Source organism: Chaetodon trifascialis, chromosome 13 (assembly GCF_039877785.1).
Source record: "Chaetodon trifascialis isolate fChaTrf1 chromosome 13, fChaTrf1.hap1, whole genome shotgun sequence".
NCBI lineage: Eukaryota > Metazoa > Chordata > Actinopteri > Chaetodontiformes > Chaetodontidae > Chaetodon > Chaetodon trifascialis.
The window spans coordinates 7726969-7747975 of NC_092068.1; the positions used below are offsets into that span (position 1 = coordinate 7726969).

General features: G+C 45.3%; 1 protein-coding gene across 10 annotated transcripts in view; it reads right to left on the reverse strand.

The window, feature by feature from the left end:
- Window positions 1-773: 773 nt before the first annotated feature.
- Window positions 774-21007, reverse strand: part of cpeb3 (cytoplasmic polyadenylation element binding protein 3) — a 36356-nt gene continuing 16122 nt past the window's right edge. For 6 of the 10 annotated variants that reach the window (XM_070976881.1, XM_070976884.1, XM_070976883.1 and 3 more), the window contains 8 exons: window positions 19445-19501; window positions 16210-16233; window positions 14434-14601; window positions 12898-12987; window positions 5216-5334; window positions 4512-4626; window positions 3812-3993; window positions 774-2284 (listed from right to left, as the gene is read on the reverse strand). In XM_070976881.1, the coding sequence (XP_070832982.1) occupies window positions 2057-2284; window positions 3812-3993; window positions 4512-4626; window positions 5216-5334; window positions 12898-12987; window positions 14434-14601; window positions 16210-16233; window positions 19445-19501 (983 nt within the window). In that variant the 3' untranslated portion in view covers window positions 774-2056. The remainder of the gene's footprint in view (window positions 2285-3811; window positions 3994-4511; window positions 4627-5215; window positions 5335-12897; window positions 12988-14433; window positions 14602-16209; window positions 16234-19444; window positions 19502-21007) is intronic. The other 4 variants (XM_070976882.1, XM_070976885.1, XM_070976880.1 and 1 more) reach the window with 1 other exon arrangement.

Sequence of the window (21007 nt, forward strand, 5' to 3'; positions counted from 1 at the left end):
ACCCCGGCCCACCCCAGCCCACCCCAGCCCACCCCAGCCATGTAGTGAGAGCATGTGCAGAGCTCAGTTTATCAACCTCAAGTCTCCAGTAGCTTCAATGTTTCATCTTATTGGACCCCCCCCCACCCCCCCCACCCCCCAATTCTTCTTCCCACCTGCCCTCTCTCCCCCTCGAATCGAGCGCACCGCTGCAGGCCGTATGAGCGGGTGGCTGTTCCCTCCGCCTGTCAGGTGGTCTGCCAAAAGTCGAACATGTGAGCTCTTTGGTTGCGTTCTGGGACGTAAACGTGCGCTTTTGTTAACGGTGGAACGAATGAAAAAAGAAAACCAAAACAAAGAGCTCAGTTCTCTGTTTAAGCTCACGTCTTTGCATCTTCTCTTCGGATCAGACTCTTGTGTTTGTAGGCCTGTTTGTGTGCGTTAAGAAAAGACAGCCGTCCGTGTGTGTGTGTGTGTGTGTGTGTGTGTGTGTGTGTGTGTTCAGGTGTGTCGAGAGGCTTCTGTGTAGACTGGTGCAAGTGTGTGTACAAGAGAACATATATACGTGTGCATACACTAGTTATGAAGTTTCACAGGACTTCTATGTCGGACAATGACGACAGTTAAAGCGAATCACAGTTCTAGGCATACTCAGACCTAACTACATACGGTATAAAAAATTGCACAATTATATCAACAATCACTGCAAAAAAGTACTTCACCTATCATAGACACTTTTAAATGGTACTCCTACATTTAATTTGATTTGTGATTATTAAGGTTTTTTTTTTTTTCCCCGTCATCTGGATGCGTTCGCTGCCCGTTTAGTGCAGGAACCGTCTGCTCTGGCCGCCCTGTGGCGCGGCCCCGTTGGCCCGTCGGCGGCGCGGTGCCGCCGTCATTCCTCGGACCAGCCTTCCCTGTTTCTGTCCAGTTTCGTGCGAGTCGAGCGTACGTCTGTAGTGTGTTGTGCAAACATGGGCAGAATCGAATAGTAGACATGATACTGAAAAGTCTATTGCATGCAGCAACCTGATTGAAATAAACATGCAGTTAGGGGCAACCCACCCTGACCCCCCACAAAAGGTAGCCATCATTGTCTAGGGGCGCCCCCCTCCCCCTACGATAGCTCGTCATTTCTCTAGATCTGTTAGTTATTATTTTACACCCTAGCCTGAATAAAGTACTTATGGTATCTGTTTATACCACAGATTTAGCAGCAAAGCTATTGCAGCATTACATTTACATAACACTAAAAAATAATGTTATTATAAAAATAAAGACCTAGAAATCCAAAGCAAACTAATCCGATTGCGCATATGAGGTATTAATATTTTCAGAGTCAAAATTGAGAGCGAATATAGCCGGTGTTATTTTTACTCTGGGCGACACGGCCCACACTACTGGATAGTTACATCTTGCTACATCTTATGCCACCTAGTTTAGCTTTTCTGTATGCATTAATTTCATTTGCCTTTGGTAATGATTTTTTTTTTTTTTTTACTCGGGGCAATATAACTACAGCTTTTGAAAATAAGTGCATGCTCTTTTTACATAAAATTTAAATTATCTATTTATGTATAGATAGGTAAAAAAAACAAAAAATATATACTTTTTAAATATTTGTATGGTCCCACCTCTGTCTCAGTAAGGGGGGGTCCAACAGGACGTACCACACCACCCAGTCAACAGAACGGGGAACTGAAAGTAGCCAGGAGTCTAACATACCATCCTGTCTGCGTGTGCGTGTGTGTGTGTGTGTGTGTGTGTGTTTAGTGACATTTTGTGCCAAAGTGCAAATTCTAAGCTGATAGACTTTCGCATTTCATTTCCCCGCAATGCTTCATCAGAGGGGAACACTAGACAATGAGTTCAGAGCCATGTGGTATGAAGACAGTCCCATGGATTTGACGGTATGCTTTTTGCTTTTTTCATGAGGTGTTTGTGGGGAGCAGGGTGGAGTAGGTGGGGCGGTTGGGGGGGAGGGGGGTTGCAGCGCTGTCCCGGCCTGTAGGGTAGGAGCTTTTCAGGGGTCGGGGGGTGGCTTCACCGGGGCAGGGCTGACTCACGACCCCCCTCAGCTCCAGCGGAAGGACACGTGTCGAGGGCGGTCGCCCCCCTCCTTCACCAGTGGCTTGTGGAACTCTCGGCCGGCTCGCGAGTGGATGCTGGCCCAGCAGTACTCGCAGTAGTACTGCAGGCAGGTGACGTTGGCACAGAAGAAGGGGGCGAACTTCCCCCCGCAGCGCGCCCCCTGGCACTCGTCACACATCTGGTCGTCCAGGACGTACGGCTTCACCTCCACCTGGAGAGACGGAGAAGGAGAGTTGGCGTTTAGTTTATTCTCATCTGCAGCTGCAGCATAGTTAGTCGCCCCCCTGAATGGGCATTAAGATAGGCAGAGGCTCTCCTGGATGCTGATTGGCCTGCATGCAAGACAGAGTGCAGTAATGGTGGAGTCTTATTGGAGTCTCATGATCAACTTTAAAATGATCTTATTCTCACGAAACAAATGAAATGATTCCTATGACAGGTGAAAAAGGTGCATTATTTAACTGGTATGTTCCTCCTCTTCCTCCTGGACTACTACACTGTGAAACCAACACAAACAGCATGCAGCTAAACTAACAGCTCTGTTGATCCAGGTGTGTTCAAGCCACCCTCCACCCCCACGCAAGGCAATCTTCTAAAATCAAACCGAGGCAGACTTCCTCCCGTCCACCAGCGAAATGAGTTTGACCACGAAGCCGGGAGACAAGAAATGAGCGCTCAGTCGCCATGGAGACGCTTCACGAGCAGGCAGGGGTGGATGCTAACCTTGCTATGTCGTGGCCACAAAATGAAAGGTTATCAAGTCCTTCAACTGCAGGCAGGAGACCGTCCCTCTTAGTTAGACTCGGCAGCAACTGCAGCACAATATCCACAAGACAAACGAGGCCAGGCCGAAATGGCGACGCTGCCGTGCTGTTAAACACCAATATGACCTGAACGGACATGAAGCTGACTGGGGGGTAATGAGCTTCTTTGTCCTATCATCGGGAGCCATTTACAGTTAATGGAACTGTGGACGCTGAAGGCGAGAAAAGAGAAAATGAGAAAGAAAAGTGGAAGAAAGAGGCACCTTGTTCTGCACCACAACTCTAAACTCAAACAGTGATTCTCAAGCATGTGCCCCACTTTCTGCAGAGGATCCAGACTCTTTACCTCCTTCTTCCTGTCAGCAAGAATCATTTTTGTAGTCAAAGACCATGATGTGATTTACAGCTTAAAATGAAAAAAGCCTTGCCTGCTTTCCTGAATGCTGTTTTCTTTAATTGGTTTTGAACATCATTTGTATTCCATCCAGTTCCAGTCATAATAATGACACCCTAACCCCCCACTGAAGATCGATGGTGATATGCGAGGTGGGGTGGACTGCCCCGCCCTGCGGAGGCTCGGCTTCCTGGCTGACAACCAGTCTCTCTTGGTCACGATCTGTCCCGCTGCATTTGGCCGACGCGCCTAAAATAACCAGGCTGCAGCAGAGCCCCAGTGGATATACATGTATAGGGAACTACTATAATTAAACCAACCCTGTGTGTCTGCAACTTGAAACATCTGTCGGGACTCCGGCAGCCAAAGGCCGTAGTGATTGCACAGCCGGGCCTGGCCTTCCGTTATTGTAGGCTGTGCTGTGCAGTTGGCTGCAAACCCGGCTATAATGAAAGCTCTGATACATGGAAGAGGGCTCAAGCAGAGTTCAGCTCTGCAGCATGCCTTAGGAATGACTGTGAAAACCTCAGCTGTGGTGGAGAGTGGGGATATTGTGAATGAAGCGCATAAACTCACTCACCCTTTTGTCGATGTCATTGTGCTGCAGCTGAACGAAGCGAGCGCTGATGGCAGCAATGTAGCTCTGCTGATTGGAGAAGGCCACGCGGCCAGCCCCCTTCGGGTATTTGAGCTCAGGGTCAGTGTCGATGCCAGCGTAGCAAACCCCTCCGTACAGCCGGTCCATGATCATAGCCAGCTCCACTGGAGACAAGTCAGGAAAGGACAAGGGAGAGAGTGATTAGTGCTCCAGCCAGGCTTCTTAGGAGGTTTTTTTCTTGAGTTAAAGTCCAAGTTTGGCATTTTTTTTGCCCTCACATTGAAAGTGCTCAACCTTTCTTAAAAAACTAAGCAAAAGGTTTAACTTGGACTTTTGTGACTGACGCTTTTATTACCCCATGTAAAAATCTATCCTACTCCACTATTCATCAGAGCAGCAGTCTCAAACTGCTGGTATAATTAGTAGGGGTCACATTGCAGACAAGGCAGTGATGTTTATCCCAAGAACAGAAGGACTGAGCCTTCCATTACACCATGAATTCTTAACATGACGACCACTTGGCCCGCTTCCTGGAAACCCAAGTAGAGGATTGCTTTCTCAGAGGGAGAACTTTCATTACAGCCTCCAGGCAACGAGATCCATGCCAGCCAACATTATGAATCCAATTTAGAGGCTTCTGGGGGATCGCAAAAAAGATATTCCATTCATATTAGTTGCTTACCTGCACGCAGGGGCCGTGGCACCCCCCCAACAAAGATGGTCTTGCGGGGGTCCAGAGGCTGGGAGCCGTCCATGACAAAGTCACTGTCGCTCAGGTTCCAGGGACGGATCTGGACCTGTGCAACCAAGAGGGAAAAAATGTCTGGCATGCTTCTTGTACATTTATTAGCCATGCTAGCAAGCGTGGCTACATAGAGGATGATTCATGGTCCCCAGAGGAGGTGTGCTAATGACCTTGGTGATGCCCTTTCAAAAAAATTTCAATTTGTCCATTACTTTGGTTTGCAAAACTGAGGACATCAGCCTCAGCTGTACTTTTTGTTTGGTGCTAATTATTAGCATGCTAACATGCTAAACTAACATTGGTACCATAGTAAAAATATTACCTGCTAAACATAAAAAATGCTAGCATTATTGTTGCAAGCATCTTAGCACACTGACCCAGTATTTAACCCATAGCATCGCTGTGCTAACGTGCAGCCTCACAGAGCTGCAAAAATGGCTGCAGACTCTCATTTTTGTTTTCTTATAAGTATCAACTCTGTTCCTATTTTTTTATGTATAATTTACTGGATTCTGCTTATTTGAAGCAGCCATTTTGTGACCTAACAAAAAGCTGTAGCTTAGGACAGATGGGGGAAGAAGGCGGACAAGCAAAGACATAAATCAGCTTAAAAGCTATTTTACTGAACATCTGCCTCTTACCGGTTTGTCTTTGATGGTGGGACTGGATACACACAGGTAGAGTTTGCCATCCTCCTCGATGCAGGCGTCGATCAAGGCCTGAACAGAAGTCTCTTCCTGGAAGAGCAGGAAGGCGTAGCCTGGAAATTAAAGAAAAGCAGAAACTTTAGGAAAAAAGACAAAAACTACATCTGTTGCATGTAACAGTCATACCCTTGTGACCATGATGCTTAACTCTGTCCTCTGGGCAACAGTTCATACACATCTGAGTATTTTCTACAATGTCTACATTGTCACAATCCCATGACTAAGGCCCATTTTCCCTTGTAATTATTCATAGTTTCAGACAACTGCGTGTCCACACAGGCGCATGACCTTGCAGCCTGTTCTTCTGTCCTCTTTTGCCTCGCCTGCCTCCATAAGAAGCTCTACCCCCGGCACCTTGCTGCCTGCGCCGCTTCACATTAAATGGCTAAGAGTGCTCCACTCCTAAAGGAACCATGCAAAATTGATCAGCCTAACCCACTGCAGATCTTCCCTGAGAATTGGTTCAGGTAGAGAGAGTTTGGTGATGTCTGTGTGAGGCGGAAAGAAAAGAGCAGTTCAGACAGTCACTCTGTACTATTGAATTATTTAGCACAGAGAGCAGAGACCTCATCCAAGGTCAGAGCTATTAAGCCGTTTGGGGAGCGACAGAAAGCCAACTCAATAAGGTGCACCCATCACACGATGCTACAGGGGTCTGCGAGCAAAATGGATCAGATTTATACTGAGAATGAACAAAGAAGCAAGCTGAGGGCCCAGAGCCACTGTCTGACAGCCAAATATACTTGGCATGAGTGAATATATTTGCAATACCTTCAAAAAGCAGCAGATGTTGGAGCACACAGTCGCCTCTGAACGGGTTGTAAATTATTACTGTATTACTCTGATTAAGTTAGCAGACGTCCGCCGCCACCACCTGTGGCAACCATGAGTCAGGGGAATATGAGCTGCTGTCTGAGTGGAGCAACTGGGATGGGAAGATATGAACAAGTGCACACGGTCACACACGCACACCCAGAGACTAGTTCCTACTGGAGTACACCCCGTCTCCAGCTGCCAATCACTCCGTCTGTGGTGTCCCACGAGACTACGACAGAAGCCACATGTTTCTGTGTCTCTTAAGAAGTCTGCTTTTATAAATCGCCTCTCAGTATCAGCCTTACACAAGCACACAAATTCAGAAAATGCACTTATGCAGACGAGTGAAAATGGCGAGGGAGAGGACTGAGTAACTGTCATGTTTCACTTTGAACACTCCTGAGTGGAGCTGCTGCAGATGAGATGAAGGGAAAGGAGAAATAAAGCCTGACGCGGCAGACCCGGTCAACTGTGCTATGTGGGTAGGTCTAAGAGAAAGTGTGTATCAGGACAGGGAGGGAGGAGGAAGGGCGTGAGTGTGTGCTGTAGTTTGGGAGGGGGGGGAGCAGGGGGGAGTAAAAGCTAGACGAGAAAGAAAAGGCAGCGAGCATGAAAGGTGGAATGGAAAAAAGCAGGTGCGTAAGCAGGCGTGCGTGTCCTCGTGAGGTCTGAAACTGCTGCTGCTCTGACAGCGACCTTTGTCTGTGTGTGACGCGTGTCCTGACGCATGTGACGTGTCCCCTGTCAGTGACGTGACACTGTCCTGCTTAGAGCAGTCATGGCAGTTGTGACTTTCTGACATTTGTGTCTATATCAGCAGAGGAGTCAGTAGATCCCCATGTGGCGTAAGAGGCATCGGTGTTACAGTGCGATGATGAATGTGAGAAAAGGATGTGCACAGATTAGAGGACAAATGTGAAATAAGATCCAGCATTTTTACGGTAGACCACCAAAAACAAAACTTAACTGAACTGGAGCTAAAACATGTGCAGGTTCCAGCTTCTCACTTCTGAGGATTTGGTGCTTTTCTTCATCATATATGACCAGAAACTGAGTGTCTTTGAGCCTTAAACTTAAAAAAAAGCAATCTGAAGACATCACTTCCGGCTCAGGGAAATCATAATAGGCAATTTCCCTATTTCTCAATTACAGTAATGGAATTATGTTAGCAAAGACAGGAAAAATGGACATCATTGTTCTGCACCCCCACATTGAAACGCATTCCATGGTCTGCTATTAATATTGATTTTATAAAGTGTTAATGCTGCCAACATAAATCATTTTGATGCTGAGCACTGATACCCTGATGATGACTTTATACTGGCAACACATGGAAATTAGATTAAGAAAAAAACATTAACAGTCTAAAGCAAACAAACCAAAAAAATCCATCCCTCTTTTAATAGGCTGCTACGTACTTCACGAGGGCTCCAAGGTATCGTTTACCTTCTGCCAACAGCAGAAAGAAGTAATACTAATGGCAGCAGTGACAATAAGAAAAAACAGTGAGTGTGGAGAAACAGGTCTGTGTGTCCTCTAGAGAACTGCAACATAATCATTAAGTGATGACAACACAGACACTGTAATTATTATGATTATATTATGTGTCCCTTTTGGATGAGCACCAGACTTTGCTCCATGCTAACACATTAACATACACGGTGTGTGATTGTATGCATCTAGTATTATGCAAAGTAACCACACAGGCTCTTATGAATTTACAGTTTTTAGTGGTTGTTATTATGAGCTGTGTAGAGTCAAGTGACAAGCTACCAACCTCAGCGGGGCTATAATGTTTTCTCTAACAACAAGCTGAACCATCGTGGGCAAAACTAAAGTATTCACAATTGCAATCACTTGCTTTAAGTGGCCAGCTAATTGTTGTCTTTTTATTGGTTGACACAGAGCAGACTTCTCTCCAGACCAACCAAAGAAAACCACCATCAGACTTGATATTTTTTTGCATTGTCATCTTTCTCCACGTGCCTCGTCATCACCCGACATAAGACCCCTGTCTCTGTGTGGCTGGGTTACATAAAGGGGGTTTGTCATTGGGAGAAATCATGTGGTTTAGCACTGACATCCCCCTTGGAGAAAAAACAACTGCAGTCTTGCACAGAAAAAAAGAAAGAAAAACAGCATGAAAAGGCAGAGCTAGCCAGCAGCTCATACAGTCTGAAGGAGGGAACAACATGTTCCATGACCCAGGGCAGGAGAGAGAGAGAAGAGAGGGAGGGGGAGAGGAGCGAGGCAGATGGAACGAGAGGGGAAAAGTGAGAAAAGGTAGGGAGAGAAGCAGCATGAGTGACTGCCATGCAAACAGAGAGTTAGAAAAGACATGGGAGGGCACGGAGAGCAGGAGGAACATGGGGCTTATAAAGCTGCTGCCTACTTTCAAGGACCCTGTTAGAAAGTTACAAAAACTGATGCAAGAGCCCGGGAAAGCGAGACAGACAACCTCTTCCATGTGCTCCACTCAATTTCACACTGACAGTCCTGTAAAACCCCAGTGCTGACTTCTATTACCTGTCAGGGCAAAACCAAATTTACAAGTGAGGACACCTAACTTCCAGGCAAACATCAGGTCTTTAATAGAAGTCAGTATTATAAGTGGAACAAAATCAACCACTCAACATTAAAGAGAGAAAAACAACAACTTTTACAGCCTTAAGTAGGTCTCTCTGCTGGCATCTGTCTATTATTATCCTGCACACTTTTAACAGCCTTAATTCATGCAATCAGGCCACATTACAGTTCAATTTTGGACAATATAATAGGGAGGCTGGATTCGGTCAGTGCGTACAAAGCTGACTGAATACGGCACAGCTTAGCACTATGCTGCATCAACACTTCAGGCCTCCCAATAAAGCAGCCTGTTCCAGATTCCATAGGGCTCTATGCCACTTTAATGCTCTGATATTTAGTCTGAATGGTGCTGAGGATCTGTCTTTTTCCATCAGCCTTGCGCAGTGCAGAGGCTTACACCACAGAGGAGAGCGCAGACCTGCAGTGGCTCGTGCCTGAGATTTATAGGGCTTTGCTGCTGAGCTCCCGGCACTGTCCAGGGAGGAACGCAATATGTCCACCCGCAGCATTTTCCAGCCTAAAGAGCGCTGTTTACAGACAAACAATAGGCAGACTGCCTTGTGGGTTGCGCAGACTAACCAATGACCTCATGCCGGACAGTCTTTACTGTAGCAGAGGCCAGCAGTTTGACTCATGGGGTGAGAAACGGTAACCTGAACAGCAACCTGATGACAATCTGTGCCACTTCACCAGCAATCTGCTACAAAGAAAGAGTGTTAGGCTAGGCTTTACTTGGGTATAAGATAGTACTGAATGTCTCGTCTAAGTATTGAAATTGAAATAGTATCTGAAATTTCCCCACTGTGGGAGTAATAAAGGTATATCTTATCTTATCTTATCGACAAAACAAGCACTTTAGCATGAAAATCATATAGAACGTGTCAGAGTTCAAGGCAAAGCAACATGCTACATGCTAACGCTAATATCTCAATCATCTTTGAGTACCGAACCCAGATTAATGGTCTGAGTGAAATATTGCATTGCTAGCTGGCACTAGCTTATACTTTACATTATCCACATACCACAATGAAACCGATACGGTGTGATCACTCACTAAGTAGTGCACAAACATCTTTCCACAGCTATATCAAAGTCCCACCTTGCCATCCTATTCTCTCCATTACCTCATCAACTCAAACTTGTGTTGACTTTGCTGAAATCCAATCCATGATGACTAGATAAACGCAGTGAGCATAGTCACAATGTGCATCTGTCTGGCTTTAATCGTGACATTTAAATCCAGGCTTATCTTTTCATACTCTGCAACAGACATGAGTCAACAGATACATTTCACGTAGGCGAGGGCACTGACGCGCTCTGTCCCAGTGACCAGAGGGACCGAGAACCAGCCACGCACTATCAAAGAAACACAAGCAAGAGAGCAAGCCTGCTAAAAAATTCCTTCCTAGCTGCAGACATGCACGTCGCCCTGTTCCAAAAGTCTGGAGGCAGTTTTGTGTGAAAGTATGGGTGATGCCAACCTTCCATCTATGCCATCTATCCCATGAGAAAGAGAGAAAAAGAAATCTGCAGAGGGCTGTAGCTCTGCCACAAAATGCACACAGACCGACTGCTGAGAGGAGCTTACACAACGAGGAGAGAAGAGAAGAAAGAAGAAGAAAGAGAAGGAGGAGAAGGAGAAGGTTTGGCAGCATGGATGGAGGGAGACCCAAACATCTGCTCTCCTAAAAACAAACACGCGCCCTGAAGCTTTGGAGCAGTTGGAGAGCAGTCAGTGATAGAGTGGTGGAGGGGTGAAATCAAGCGTCGCTAATCATCTCAATTTGAAGAAGTCACTCACTGGATATAATCCCTACACGAGGGCAAAAAGAGAAATCAAGGCCTGCGTAATGCAGTGCGATGTAATACTGCGACTGTTGCCACTGCAGCATTTGCAGCATCTGCTGCCATTATTTGAGCCTTGCTGCATTCATGTTGTATGAACACAGAAAACATAGATTTCTGTTTTTCAATGTCCAATTTGCCTCGCGACAGCATAAAAAAGCTGATAATGACTGCATGGCTGTGGCTCAAAGCACACTTCTGTTGTAACCTTTCGAACAAGTCTGACACACTTGCAGTATGACGTGAGCATTAGCATTTGTAGCAGTTTATTGCCCCCAGCGCTCCGGCTTCCAGCATACGGAGAGCGTCACCTCCTCCTCCTCCTTTCCCCAATCAGAGACAGAAATAGCTCCCTAACATTTCGAGCTTATTGCCAACAACAGTGATGACAGCGTCGGGCGATAGGAGGGGGCGTGAGTGACAGCACCATGCCGATCACAGATTATTGGTCACACTTTTTTTATGTGTGAGATGACCAGGAAAGCAGTGTCAAATATCACATTGTGCAATTTTACGGCAGCAACAACTGATTTTTGACCACTCGGGGCCAGCATAACGAGCTGTAAGTGATACTAACCTCCTTTTAGCAGTGTTTTGGTTTCCATTAACTCCTGAGGTAAATATCTGGCTCTGCAGCAGCTAAATACTCCACTGTGATCACCAGCTAGTCTCTGACTTTGTCTGCTGGTGCTGGGCAGGTATGCACAGTGCATTCATTGGGCCATTAAACCAAAACAACAAGCTAAAAGAGGCTGAAAGGCTCTGAGGATTTTAAGGGATCTGCAGGGTTTGACCCAAACCCATGACCAGCATAACAAAATGGTACATCTTGTTGACTGAACACTTTATCTATTGCAGTTCAGTCAGTCAGAATGAGAAAAAACTGGTGCCATTGAGGTGACTATTTAATCTTTTTTCTCTACAATGAAGAATGTAATAAAATCTCAAACGAGAAAAAAACAAGAGAAAAGACCATCCCCTCCCCTCCCCTCCAAAATTTAACTAATCTCTTTTTAGCAAAAAAAAACACATAAACTGTATCACATTTATATCGTTATTGCAAAGGAAAAAGTTATACAGGAATCTAAAATGAATAAAAAATGTGGGAGAAGTTACAATATTGGAGCTGTGAAAACATAAAACCATTGAGCAGTTTGTTGATCCCTGTTCCTACTTCCTCTCCAAGTCGCCAGTTTTCTCCAAGTACCAAATGAGTCCTTGCCTGTCCCTGAAGTTGGACTGCACCACATTATGAGTCATCCCTTGACCAAAACACTTTAATAACTGTACAGACACACATCGCTGGCAGTTTAATGTGAAACGGCTCGGAAAGTGACAGCTATCTTCCATTCGGTCAAGCTTGGAAGGACGTTTAACACGAGGAGAGGCCGATGACCTCTTGATGTGAATCCGACATCTATAAATCAGCCGTTACAGAGGTCCACACGAGCGTGCGACACACTCACACACACACACACACACACACACACACACACACACACACACACACACATGCAGATGTACACTTGCTCTCAACCCTGAAGCTATTAGTGCTAAGAAGAACTCTGTCACCAGACTTCATATTAATATGGAGTGTGTGACATAAACAGGATATTATAGCAGTTTCCCTTGGAATTCTGGAGGGCGGGGGTTTAATTAGAGTGAGAGATGATTTCTACACAGATCACTAGTCCCACATGTCTCCTCCCCTTACATGGCGGCAGCGTCCTCTCGCTGCTGTAAGCTCATTCATTCCCCTAAAAGGATGCTGCATTTTCCCTCCTGGCTTTGGATATTAGTAGAACCAAGCCTATTCAAAATAATCCTCGCAGGCTAAAAAAAAAAGGGGATGTTGAAAAATGAGAGTGGGGGAGAAACTGGCAGTGATTTTCGCAGGTCCTCCAGATGCAGCGTATTACCATCTGCCGATGGAATGTAAGTTATTTCCAGAGCGTCTTTAATAGCTTTCCTAATATGACACACGGCAGCTCCCGGGCCAGAGGGAGTGATGTAGAGGCTTGAGAGAGGGTGATGCTACTCTGATCACCTGCCTGAAAATGACACCCGACACCTGCTCAGACAGGAGAACAACTTTCACACTCCTCAGGTACTCGTTCGAGCAAACACGTCTTGGGTCAAAACAGTTATGGAGTCATTGTATACTGTATGAGCCTTTCTGCAAGATGACTACAGGGGCTAACTCAGATAAACAGACACCGCCATGCTCACACAGCATGAGCCGCGAATTCTCTGTAACACGATTCTTTATAAAACTCTACGATGGCGATGCACCCGAGGTGATATTTATTGGTGTAGACTTTGATGTCTGATGGGAAAACACAGATTGCGCTCTGAGAAGCCGTCGTTACCTTTAGGTGGAAAGTAGGATTTGCTCTCAGCTTTGTGGGGCCAGTCCACCACCAGGTGCCCATAGCGTCGGAAACTGTTGGTGATTTCGTCTGTAAAAACGAAGAAAATAGGAGACAAAGCAGACTTGGATGTTATTTTCATGACATTTTGAGACAACGTTCAGGGCTGTTCGTGTAATATGCATGTGGAGGACTATGCAGAGCCACACTCAGTGATGAGACAGGCACAGTTTCTATTTTTTGCCTTGTTCCTGCTGCAGTAGTAGCCGCTGCATTAAACAGGAACACAGGCCGGGCACATCCAGTCTGCACTGGGCTGACTCGTGCTGTGGAAACTCATTAATTTTTCAACCAGCTAAGGGCACACATTGTGCATCAGCTCTGTTGTACATGCGCTTGTTCAACGTTGTGGACACATATGAAAGGAAACATTCCATATTAATGTTAAACTCCTTGGCATGCTCCAGAGTTAGTGGAAACAATTACAAATCCATGACGTAACTGGTCTGAGGCTTAAAGAAAAAAGTTTTTTCATCCATCCATCCATTTTCTATGCCGCTTATCCCTTTCAGGGTCGCGGATGGGCTGGAGCCTATCTCAGCTGTTAACGGGCGGGAGGCAGGGTACACCCTGGACCGGTCGCCAGTCGATCGCAAGGCAAAAAAAGTTTTTTTTAACATACAATTCATTCAACATTTCTCTGAGGCATGTAAAAGCAGAAACTACTGCGATTCTTTGGTGCTGGTCTTTGGTCTTTGTTTACAACTCACTGCTGTACAAAATGTACAGCAAACATAATGATATATTCAGGCTATTTAACAGTTAGCTAAACTGTAGGGCAAATTGGTCACCGACAAGGACTCTCTAAAAGAATCCTGTGACATTTTGGGCATTACACTTAAAGATGGATACCTCTCTCATGTCTGTACAGTAAATGTCAGCAACTAGTTAGCTTAGCTTAGCACACAAACTGGAAACAGGGAAAACAGCTAGCCTGGCTTTATCCAAAGGTTAAAAATAAAGTTTTTTTTTTTAATTTAATCAACACAAGCATAAAAACAACACCTTGTGGCTTTGTAGTCGTGTGCCAAACTATTTCTTGGGGGCTGTCTTCCCTTCTTTCCAGTCTTTGTGCTAAGCTAAGCTAACCAGCTGCTGGTGGTAGCCTGAACTATTCCTTTGATTTTGATAAACTGTTAAAAATCTGTTGTTTGTTTCTGGGTCATTGGTGCAAAAGCTTCAAACTGCACAGCAAACCCAGGGTTTTAGTGTACCTGAAGTTTACAGTGGCTGAATAGTGTGTTAAATGAACATCTTCAACAAGGAGTGTCAAGGTGAACTTAAGCGTTTAAATACTTCAGTGTAACTATTAGTGGCAAACAGCCGAAGACAGGCAGTTCAGGGAGGCTTCCAGTAGAGTACATACTATAAAGTACTCTATGTATCAGTATAAGTCTGCAGCAGGGCAGTGCTGAGCCTGAAGGTCAGTGAAAACCTTTCTCCAAATGTGCAAATGAAAAACAACCCTGTGTTTACCTTCATCTATGTCAGGGGGGAGGCCTCCGACAAAGACCTTCCTGGAGTAGCGCTCCATCCTCTCTCCGTTCTGACAGCGGGTTGGCGAGTTCAGGCCCGGGGTCAAGGAGGGGTCACCGTGGCCGTCGTCGAGGAAACCATCCTCAAAGGGAAAAAGACAGGAGCGGCCTGGGAGGAGAGGAAAAGAGAAGGACACCAGGAAGAGAGACAGGGATAACAGGGGAAGACAGAGAGGTACAAGAGAGTGAAGTAAAAAGGGAGGGAGGGTGTGAGAGATAGAGTGAATTAATCACATCTGGAAACTATTACTGTACCAGGATCAGTTTGGATCCTGGGATTATCATCACAGTACTGACTAAACTCTTGAAAATGTCTTAGCTTTCCCTACTGTGGGACATTCTGTCACAATTTGAAAAGGAACAAAAAACTAAAGCAAGACAAAAAAACAAAAAACACCATGTGGCCAAAAGTATGTGGACAGCCCTGAGGACACAATGATTCACAGTCTCCAAAGTCTTATGGAAAGAAAATGTTGACCAATCATACAGTACATGGGTGTAATGTCCAGACGTCCACATACTTTTGGCCATAGTGTACAACAAATTAGAATCATGATAATGTCGTCTTTGGAACTTCCTGGTGACTCCCGCTCCTAATCCTCATTTCAGGGTCATTCTTCCTGAGTAGTCGGCGTAATGCTGAATTGCAGCACGCAATGAGAATGGAGGACTGTTGATCAGTCAGTAATGAGCATGGTTATGATGCTGTCTGCTAGTTGGACTATTTAATTACACTCAGAGGTTTCCACTGCTACAACGATGTCATAGTAATGTTTTAGTCTATTTTATGATTGTTGCTTGTCCAATACTTATGTTCTATGCAGTAGAACCACATTTGTCTCTTTAGCATTGATAGTTGACTTTTTGTGGTTAGCAATCAAATCTGTACTGCACTTTCTGCCTCCTCCTGTGTTCACCTCAGCACCTTGTGAACACCTTGTGAATCGAAAGCACTCTGATTCAGACATTACTCACTGCACTTGGCCAGCTTCACGATGCTACAACTATGACATACAACCCCAGCCCAGTATTGCAGTGACCTCACAAATGTCACAGCAGCTTCCCTCCTTGCTGAAGAGAGCAGAATTAGTCAAAAAGCACATCAAATCAGAGATGATCCATGTTGGAAGCACCCATCTTTGCCATTCAGATGATGAATCACTTCTGAGTCAGCTTCATGAAACCCACGAGATTCAGTTTGGAAGCACTCCAACTAAGCATGCAATGACAGTTGAAAGGGTTTAGTGTTTGGTTTGGCGGCGGAGTCACGCTGCCGTGGACTGGAGCAACGGAGTCCATCCCTGTTGAACCAGATATTGGAAACAGATCACATGTTTTTAGAACTGCTTCTTTGTAACAGTTGATGCATTTGCGAAATGGCATCCCTAATTTGCAATATTTTTAATACATTTTTCATATTAAAACTATTGCAGGTAGAACGCTGACTCAGAATAGAGAAAAGAAAATTGGCACACAGATTTTTTTTCCTCTCACCATCAAGCAGAACAAGATTCACATAGGTAGATTTGGTGGATCCTTGCCCCATGTTGATTAAATGCACAACATGGAAAACTGCGTGTCAAAATTAATATGATTTCATTCAATCACAGCACAGATGAAAAGCAGATAGTGACACCACACTGAGACCCCCCTCAGCCTTGGAGAGAGACGGGGCCGGCATGGCAAACAGAATCCCAGATAAAATGCCACACGTTACCTCTTCTGCGGCCATAGCTCCGGGCTGCTTGTCAGCACAGTGGGGGAAGGAGAGAGACACAAGGAGAGACAGAGGGTTGGGTCAGGAACAAGGGTAGGAAAGAGATACAGAGACATGGGTTTTGTGGAAATAAACCAGAACCAGGAACATCTCTAAGGCAACAGTGAAACCGCAGATGGCCACACCTAAGGCTCAGAAACGGGAGGAGGGTGATGATTACGGCCTGGCACCAGCCCACAGTAAACCTGCTGCACCTGCCTTAGCAACAAACGCATGCAGATGCTGCACCGGGGCAGGGGGTGCGGGGGTGGGTGATAGGTGAGGTTTTGTCATGGGAATGGCCGAGACACGTCGCAGCATAATGTGACGCTCCACAGCCAGAGATCATAATCTCAGTTTAATGAACCTGCAAGGGCTCGCGTTTGTGCTAATCTTCTGTGAATATTCACAAATGAGGCCATAAAGTAGAGTACATGCAGGACTGAAGGTAGAGCAGGTTAGTCATTATCATGGCCTTGGTAAAATATTAAGAGCTGCTCTCAGGTCAGGAATGGCAGGTCAGGTACAAGTGGAAACTTCCCACAGGATAAGGAGAGGGTGTTGAGGTAGCTGGCAGCCTTGGGGATCTGAGAGGGGAGGACATGCAGAGAAGGGGGGGGTGGGGCAGTGGAGAAGCTATGATGTCAGGACTGAACTATCTAAATCTATGTCAAAGTGTAACATTAGATAGATGTGATCGCTTCTATCTAATCTGCTAATCACGTGCCAGTTCTGTCTCAGCATTCTGTCTTATCTTGTTCAGATATTGAATGCTCATTTCTCTGCAGTAACTCAAATGAAATCTAAACAAACAAAGATAACAATCGTGAATTTAACTGGTGCGCTTTTCTCCAATTTAGTTTTAGACCACTGGAAAAAGTCTAAATTCCCATTCTTAGGTTATGTGATGACAGCCGAGCTATCACCATGACACCTGTGCAAATGCCATCCTCCGAGAAAGATCAGTAGATTTGCCTGAAAGCCCAAGAGAAAGCTAGCAAGTGGGCCTTGAGTTCATTTTTTTGTTGTCAAAATGTCTACATTATTTCCAATCTGTCAAAGTCAACTGAGCAGCTTTTTTCAGTTGCATCTCACTTCTCACGTACAACCACCTGTTGTCACATGACAAACTTTCCAGACTTAGTGCATGTGATGACAACTGAGCTATCATCTGAGCTAACTAAGCAAATTCCATGCATTGAGAAAGACAATGAGATGCATTCAAAAGCTCTGGAAAAAAATACACTAAATAGATCTTGACTTATGATTTATATCCTTGTTTAATTTTTTTTCCCCCAAAACTGCTGTTTCAAGATCAAAAATGAACTTTCATACTCAATGTAGCTCAAGTTTCATGTGCAGAAATACCACATATTCTTTCAGGGTTGCATTTGAGCGTTTCCCTAATCTGTGATATGTGCCCATAAACAAGCTCAACCTCAATCTGCTGTGCCGCCAATGCAAACCACAGAGGAGGCAAAATATGGCTAAAGATGGTGCAAATTCCAACAAACAGCAGGCGGGTAATGCAGTACTACACAGATCCTCCTGCTCCTCTAAACGCATCAGTCACAAAGCAGACTCGTCGCCTCAAAAACCAATATGGGCCTTTGTGTTGTGAGAGAGCCCCATTGTGTGACTTGCCCCTCTGGCTTCTCTCGGGGAATATATTGTCTCTGAGCCTCTTCTCCCTCGCTATGTTTTCATTAAAAAGATCTGGCTCTTCAATCCAAAAAAACCTGGGCAGTCTCTCTGCAGCTTTGCCCTCTCACCGTCTGGCAGAAACAAAGTCACCTAGCAACTAGGGCAAAATGAAGCAAACGTTGCACTGGGAAACCATCAGATGCCTCAGTGTGAGAGAATACAACCCATGAGGGAGAGGAAAAAAAGGAAAAGTGAGGGTTAAGAATAAGTACCAACTTCAAACTGTGTGGTGTCTGGGAGAGAGAGAAAATGTTTGAAAGCAAACTGGGTGATTCCTCTGGGCAAGATGAATTTGATGTCTCCTGCTCTGCTCAGCTTCAAAGCCTCAAACACTTCTACTAAGCTGTCAAGTGAACAACACCAATAAATCTGGATAGAGGACCAGCGCTTACTACTCTCCACACTTTCTTCTTCACTTCAAGTGCTAACGCCATCCGGAGAAAGTAGAGCCCTTGCAGGTTCTCACAGCGTGAAACCTCAAAGCTAATGGGACAAAATGAAGGAGAAACACTGAGTTAAACACTTTCAAAGTTGAAACCAAAGCTTCCCTGTCTACACACATCACAGGCTACAGCGGAGAGAGCCAGTTCTGACAGTCTTGGAAGTTTTGGGCAGATCTGTGCTTGCCTGAGTGTAATCCCATGACACAACAGTTTAACATCAATCCGGGACACGTTCTCTGAGGATACAAGTGATGAAAGGAACAAAATGAGGAAGGAGCACCAGTGCTGTCAAGATGTAACAGTAGCTTCACCAAGAAAGTTTTTTGTGTTAGACAACCTCTGGCTTTACCGGTTCCTATACCCTTTAGGCCGACTGAACATGTCCAAAGAGGAAACCAGGGCTTCGCTGATTTGGCTTGATCACCAGCCAGTCCAGACATCCTTGATATTTTGCTGAGGTCGGAACAAAAAGATGGGAAACATGATTGTCCTGAAAAGAACTTGAGGAGAAGGCCAAAAAATGAATGCGTTAAGACCTAAAGAAATTATGTTTCTGATCAACAAAGAACATTTGGAAGGGCAGGGCCTGGTCTGGAAAACTTTGTGGCATCCATGCAGCAGCTTGTGGGATTAAGACCTGATTTCTTTCTCTGGCTCATCTCCTGTCACTGTTGGTCATCTGCTGACTGGTGGGACACTGGGGGGAATCTAGTCTTACATGTGGTGGTATTTTTGGATGTGCTATTCACAGGGCAACTGTGCTTCCCCCAGTGCTAAGAGGTCTGTCCAGGGTTTATGGTGTCAGGGAATCCAGACCTAAGCAAAGGGTAGGCAAGGCAGGTGTGCCCAGTGCATAGTGACATGGGCCCCTGTGGTTAGGGAGCATGTGTTTTTCATGAGAACACGCCACAGAAATATTTCCCATTCTTAATTCTTTCAGAGCGCAGAGGACAAAAAAGCAGCGGCAGCACTTATCAGTGAAACTGCAACAAATTCTGATTAATTCCAGACGGAGAAGATGATGGGCATGACAATGAAATGTGACTTACTGTTCAATGGCATTATGTGGTCTGCTCCGGGATGATGAAAGTTGAGGCCCATACGTCCTGTCAAAGAAAAAAAAGAAAGAAAAGATTTTACAAAAGAGGGGAAACATGGAAATCACTGATAAAAGCCACCCAGTTGACAGACATTTTTGTTTAATCTTCCATTCTACTGTTGGCAATGGGAAAATGTCAGCCATGATGAAATGTTTCACATGAAATGAATAAACAACAAATGTACCCAATGCGATACAATGGCAGAAAAGACAACCACAGAAAACAGATGTGAAAAACGAGGTGGAAACACACATTCCTTTGTTGTCACATATCTCATATGCACACACATGCACACAACAACAAAGGCAGCTAGAAGGCTAGGAATTCAACAGAGCATGCATTCTGCTATGGTGACAATGTGTGTGTGCTACAAGGGCCCATCTGTCAGTGCTTTTGTAGGGAGAAGGGTGGTGTGGGACCTCTAAATGAGACTCTTCCTGGTTATCTCTATCTTCCTACTCATACAGGCGACAACAGGAAAAATACACTTAAGCTGAGGCAGAAATAGCCTACCTGGTTTAGGACAAAACACTGCCATCTCACTGTCAACATCATTTGCAGTGGCAGCCACAGAGGCACACCCTTCATCCCTTACCACTTAAAATTAGGGCCCTCTGTCAAAATCCGCCTACACCAGCTCTTTACTCAACACACAGCTAACAAGCAGCCTACCTAGAGGCATTTCAGAAAGACAGAAGGTGAAGCAACAGTTCCATTGGGATGCATATGACATTTGGCAAATACTCTTTTGATTTACTGAGACGCAACCTTTGTGAACCAGCCCATCCACTTGTGCAGAGAGTCACTTCACTGTTAACACTGAAGTGGTGGTGGTGGTGGTTGTGGGACGAGGTGGGGCAGAGAGGTCGAGGGGGGCCACTGTAACAGATATCTTGCTTTACTGCTAGTGTATGTTTCTCCATATATGAGATGGACTTTGAGAGACAAACAGCTGCATGTTGCAAGCTGCTATGGTGCAAACAAGACAACGTGTCAGAAGTTTCAAAATTTGGCCATAGAAGACAAATAGCGCGAGCAGTGAGGGGGCCTCTTCCTGATTCGCAGACAAGAGTGGAACTATCAGTTAGACCTGGTTGAAAACCAGAGAGGCAGGGTAGGGGGAGGACAAAGGGGGCGGCCACCCTGTGGCTCCACAGATGTGGATTTCCACACTCCTCTCAGCCAGTCAACATCCAGGCAGCAGTAGGGCTCGGGGGCAAATGGAGTGTGACAAGCCCATACATTCACACATTTGTTTGAACACGTGGATATGTGTGACATGGCACAGTGCCACGTTATCTTATATTATCATCTCTTTTTGACTTATTATCATGAGGAAATTAACATTTTGTTGGCAAATATTACATGCAATGAAAAGGAGGACTGTCCTGACACAGGGTTGGTTTTTTTTTTTTAATCTCCAGAAAGCTCTCCAATAATCCACTTTCACCAGCCTTACGCCTCATCGTCAGGCCAGGCTTTCATCTAAGTTTGAGAGCCGCAAGGGATGGC